The sequence below is a fragment of the Branchiostoma floridae genome, chromosome 1 (genome assembly GCF_000003815.2).
Source record: "Branchiostoma floridae strain S238N-H82 chromosome 1, Bfl_VNyyK, whole genome shotgun sequence".
NCBI lineage: Eukaryota > Metazoa > Chordata > Leptocardii > Amphioxiformes > Branchiostomatidae > Branchiostoma > Branchiostoma floridae.
In genome coordinates, this window is record NC_049979.1 from 19,327,503 (window position 1) to 19,333,227 (window position 5,725).

At 43.9% G+C, this 5,725-nt stretch overlaps 1 protein-coding gene across 1 annotated transcript in view; it reads left to right on the top strand.

The window, feature by feature from the left end:
• The first annotated feature begins 1,326 nt into the window (after nt 1-1,326).
• Nucleotides 1,327-5,725, top strand: part of LOC118420277 (very long-chain acyl-CoA synthetase-like) — a 17,456-nt gene continuing 13,057 nt past the window's right edge. The window contains exons 1-2 of the mRNA XM_035827009.1: nt 1,327-1,842; nt 4,776-4,991. Of these exons, the coding sequence (XP_035682902.1) occupies nt 1,356-1,842; nt 4,776-4,991 (703 nt within the window). The 5' untranslated portion in view covers nt 1,327-1,355. The remainder of the gene's footprint in view (nt 1,843-4,775; nt 4,992-5,725) is intronic.

Genomic DNA, 5,725 nt, shown 5'->3' on the forward strand with positions numbered 1-5,725 from the left:
TCAGAGCCCCGTTGGGAGGCCCCAGGGGGAGCGAAGCCCACCTGAAGCTCTCGTATTTTAGACTATACAGAAGGCTTTATATTGTATCAGTTCTTAGGGGCATATCTATGATAATCGCAGCAGTCACTTAACTTCTCTTCAGGAGTTTAGCGTAACAGTATTTAAGGTCAAACCGTCAAAGGCAACTAAAAACAAACTTTAACGTTACTGAGTTCAACAGTACTTATAACTTTTGTCCGGTTTGTCATCTGAAGTTGAAACGCTAGCGATGGTATTTTCGCTGCGCTGTTAGCTCCGTGCGACTGTTGTTGACGGTCTTATATCCCTACCTTATGGATTATTATATTTCAGCCATACCATAGGTATGGTGAAATATATTGTATTCGTAATGTTTCTTCTTTCTTTCTTTCTTCTCCTGTCAAATCTTCAAAGTGATTCATCTCCGCCGTTGTTTATGAGGTTTTCGTTGTCTTTGAAGCTTTGACCCGAAATTTTTTTTTTACGTCAAACTGCTGAAGAGAAGTAAGTGACTGCTACGATTATCGTAGATATGGCCTTAAAAAAACTGATAAAATAAGCCTTCTCAATAGCCTAAAATTCAAGAGCTTCCGGGGGGCTTCGCCCACCTGGGTCCCCCCACCGTGGCCCTGCCCCTTCGGTGGCCCCCGGACCCCTGCCCGACGCTTTGAAAAAATCCTGGCGAGAAGTCTGTACAGACTGAGTCTTCAAGTTACCGTATGGTGTGGTCCCGCTTATGAATATTAATTAGCCTTCGCCTTCGCTGATTGGCTGGATCATTAATTGAATGCCGGCTAGACACAGGTGCAGGTGTTGGCTCTGTGGGGTTGAACGTGAACGTGAAAACCGATTTCCCCTAAAAAAGTGCTGTAATTAAGCGCATTTTACAGTACTTTATGCCAAAAATTTTACTTACATCATTTTACCAACTATCTTATGCCTATCTATACCAAATGTTAGGTCATTCACTTGTAATACCAGGGTACAGGGGGGCAAGATATACCGTTTTGGTAAAAAATAACTTTTAAACCTCAATAAAATCATTTTAGAGGCAGATATGAAAAAAATGAAGTATAAAAAAAGCATCAAGGTATTGGCCCACTCTACCCCTGTGCCGAATTTCAGGTCATTCGGTCCAGGAACGGCGGAGATGAATCACTTTGAAGATTTGACAGGAGAAAGAAAGAAAGAAACATTACGAATACAATATATTTCACCATACTATGTATGGCTGAAATATAACAACACATCTGTGAGACTGAAGGTCAGGTCAGGGTGTGACGTCAGCGCATCTTTGCAGAGAGTACTTGAGTCGCTCTGTGCTCGCCTACTACGCCATGGTTAAGCCAACAGAAGCCGCTCTGTATGCGACAGTTGGTGGTATCTCTACCGCCGTGGCGGCTCTCAATGTTTTCTACCCCCAAATCCGACAGGATTTGAAGTTTATGTGGAAATATCGAGGCGCAATGTCCCGTATTAGGCGGTACGCGTCAGCCCAGCCTCCCGTTTCCCTGGTGGACCGTTTCCTCCACCAGGTGCAGCTCCAGCCCGACAAGCCTTTCGTGCTGTTCGAGGACCAGCTCTACACCTACAAGGACGTGGACGTCATGTCCAACAAGATGGCCAACTTCTTCCATGGGGAGGGGCTCACATGCGGGGACACCGTCGCCATGTTGGTTTACAACGAACCGGCCTTCATCTGGACTTTCCTGGGCCTGGCGAAGTTGGGAGTGAAGATCGCCCTGTTGAACACCAACCTGAGGAACAAGTCCTTACTCCACTGTTTCAAGGCGGCAGAGGCGAAGGTTCTTATTGTGGGACAAGGTGAGCCAATGTCGATTTTCGGCCCTTTAATATGTGGCCTTGGTACCGCAGCAGAATTTCCATTTTGGGGGTATTTTTGGCGACGCCTCAGGGGCGAGCCAAATGGTATATTATTGTGTTCAGTCTGCAAACATTCTAGGAATTGCACAGGCATTTTTCCACAGGAATGCCAGTTCATAGGCATGTTTGCAATGTGAGAAGTTAGCCCAGAGGAATTTTAATGGCCGGAATTTGGGTCATGCAAGCTCCCCCAGGCACTTGTCCTAGATAACTGGACAGTCTCCACACATGTTCCACAGGCATGTTTGCAATGTGAGAAGTTAGTCCCGAGGAACTTTAATAGCAGGAATTTGGGTCAGGCAATGTCGCATCTACTTTTCGTCGTCTCCAGGAATCGTCCAAAAACCTTACGAAAACTAGATATCCAGGATTCGTACTTCCGGTGCCGTCAATCATGGTGATTGACAGGACAGAAAACATTATTATGCACGCCCATGTTTCCATATATGGCTCGACCTCGTGAGACCTCGACAGACTCAAGTTGCGAGAGATTAAAACCCGGAAGTGACCGCTGCCCTCCCCATGATAGGACGTCATCTGAATGTTTTTAACACGTAAATAGAATGTGACGCTACACGAAAAACAACTTCAAACACACAACACATATAAAGTCGTGCGACTGTTATTGTTGTGGACAACGGTTGTGGACAACGGTTGTCTTTAGACATGCGTTCAGAGTATTGCGGGACACCCGCGGTGCAGGATACCATTGCGGTGCGTGCGTGACCCACAGTGACCTCTTGCTCGCAAAATAAAAATGGGGGGAGAATTCCTTATTTTCGTCAGGCGTTCATGCCGTTTTCTGGATATCCAGGAATCGTCCTCCTGTTCAGGCCGTTTTCTGGATATCCAGGATGCGGCCAGGGGCTGCTTGAGCCGTATTCTTGATATCCAGGAAGCGTCCTCCTGTTCAGGCCGTTTTCTGGATATCCAGGATGTGGACCGGGCAAAGGGACGCCATCTGGATGCTATTAACACGTAACTAGAATGTGTCGCTATACGGTAAACGACAGTGACTTTATCCCATCTTGACTGCCATTTGTTAATTAATTACGCAAAAAGTATCCCGGACCTGATACGTAAGTAACATGTAGACATCGAAGTATCATTATCAACATTCGTTTAAGTTCTGTAACACCAGGAGCTGACAGAATAAATTCTACATAAACCTCTTGCGTGGAGGTACAAAGATGACGGCCTTCTGACCACGAAAACAACATGCAACGTAGTCCCCGCCCTCGAAAACAGGAAGCTCCACCCCCACGTACACGTTCTGGATAAACACCGTCGTCTATCCAGGAAACGTCCTGTTTTCGACAATTTCTGGATATCCAGGAATCGTCCTTCTGCTCAGGACGTTTTCTGGATATCCAGGATTCGGCATAGTACGAAAATTAGATACTGACGAAAGTTGGATACAACAGGCAAGCTCCCCCAGGCATTTGTCCTAGATAACTGGACAGTCAGCCACAGGTGTTGTCCAGATGGAGCACTTGATAAGTTGTATATAGGTAGACTTTGCACAATTCATCACATTTCCTTGAGTTTTATAGAAAAACACACATTTTCTTCTAACTCAGAACAAACAGTGTTGTACCAGTCAAAAAAGGAGGGGCAGTCACATTACAGGAAGACCAATGCAAAAAGTTGGTAACAAGAGAAGGAGGTAGACATCACCCAAGAGCAAATTAGTCCAGACTAGCTGACGGTTTGTAACCAAAGAAGATTGCTATCTCTGTAGTTACAATCCTCAGAGAATTCCGTATGTGTACCTGTTTTCTAAAACAGTGTGTGGCTGTTACAATGTTTTTAGATGCTGTTCATATTCTCCTAGCAGAGGTTGAGTGTCGGTGTAATTTTTCTGACTACTACTATATCTCCGCGACTCAACCTCTGCTTGGAGAGTAGTTCCGTCACAAGTATAACATTTAATGTCCTTATTTTTAGGAAGGGGTCATCAGTACATCAAGTTTGTACTTATATATATGACTTCTCTATACCCTTCATACCCCTCTTCAATTACCAAGACAAGCTATATGTTGTCTCGGAACCCGCAGGAAAAATATCTACACGACAGGAGTATCCTGTTGACATGTGAAATAAAAAGAATTTCATCATTTTCGTCAACTATTTTTCAGGTTTCGTTTGTCTTATGTTCACCTCCTGCAAAAGACAGTCGTCGCCATTGCAATTATGTTTTTATTGCCAATCTTAACTTGTTTGACTTGGAGCTGCTATGGTCTTGATTTGTCGGTGGCAGATAGCTAGTGATGTAATAAGAAGTGGTGTATGTTTGGGCCTCCTGGCAGCTTGCTCCGGAGCTGCAGGGGCGTTTTTGTCTTTATCTTCCAAGGAGAATAAGGGAACAAAGGATTTCCATGATTACCTTTGCCATGGCTAAGGTTATGTTTTGGGCGTGTTTGTTTGTTTGTGTGTGTGTGTGTGTGTGTGTGTGTGTGTGTGTGTGTGTGTGTTAACAACATAACTCAAGAAGCCTTGGATGGATCCCGATGACATTTGGTAGGTGGGTAGGGGTCGGGAAAACGAAGGTCAAGTTCGATAATGGGCCCCCTAGCAACTTGCTAAGGTACTGCAGCGGAAACTCAATTTTTTAATATCTCGTGTTCTGGACATGCTGTTGTCATGATTTTTGAGTGGTAGATAGCCCTCGGGGCAGACAGTGGACATGGCATCTTGAAAGTATTGAAAGAGGGACCTTATAGTACCTTCCCTGTTATGATATGGTTTTACCATTGAACTGGCTTTAAGTTAAAGTTGCTTGATGCTTGCAAAGTTGTTCCAAACGAGAATCATCCTATCATGTATCTGCATCCTTAACTCGCTCATCATACTTTCTTTTGCTATGCGCACAGGCCAACCTTTACTGGAAGCAACAGTAGAAATCTTACCGTCATTGGAACAGATAGGTGTGACGGTCTGGGTACAGGGAGACAACCCTGCTCTCCACGGCTTACGTTCATTGGATGACAAAATCAACCAAACCTCCGACCAGCCAATCCCATTCAAGCTACGAGAAAACGTCCTCGTAAACGACACTCTTTGTTACATCTATACATCTGGAACAACAGGTCAGTAAATTCCCCTTTCAGAATCGGTACTGGTGATATGGTACAAACGTGTTTTTCTATGACTGTAATTAAACCAAATCTAACAAGTGACCGTAGGTAACACACTTTGTGACGTAATTATGGTCTGTCAGTTGTGTCATTTTCAATAGTGTGTGACATTTTATTTATTATCTATCAAGAGCCATACTGTTACATTCCTCTGATAAACCAACAACCTTTGGCCCGCGGCATTATATGTTGCCGTAAATTTACCATAGATTTGTGATAAATATGATACTCAAAGTAGAACAAAATTTGTCAGGAATACCAGGAACAGTTGGTTGGTCCACGATGTCAGCTGTTGCCATTCCACCACACATAATTCGACGAACATCTGTTCAATCACATCTGTAACTTCCGCCACGTCAGTTACAACCGATGGTATTGACAGTCCCAAACATCGAATACGATGAACAAAAAGAACGAAACGAAACCCAAATGATCCAAATTACAGAGAATATAGCGGCGATTTGGGACATAATTCGAGCGGACGACATGCACGACAAGTCACGTAAATATCCGATACAACTGGATCTATCCCAATATATAATATGCCGTGATATTGACAAATAACGAAGGACATGAGACATGAAAAATGTACATGACTGTGACATGGCAATATTAATAAGCCGATAATATTGACAGTTCAAAACACACAAAACATCATACTAAAATTGTAAGGGATGCCAAAAACA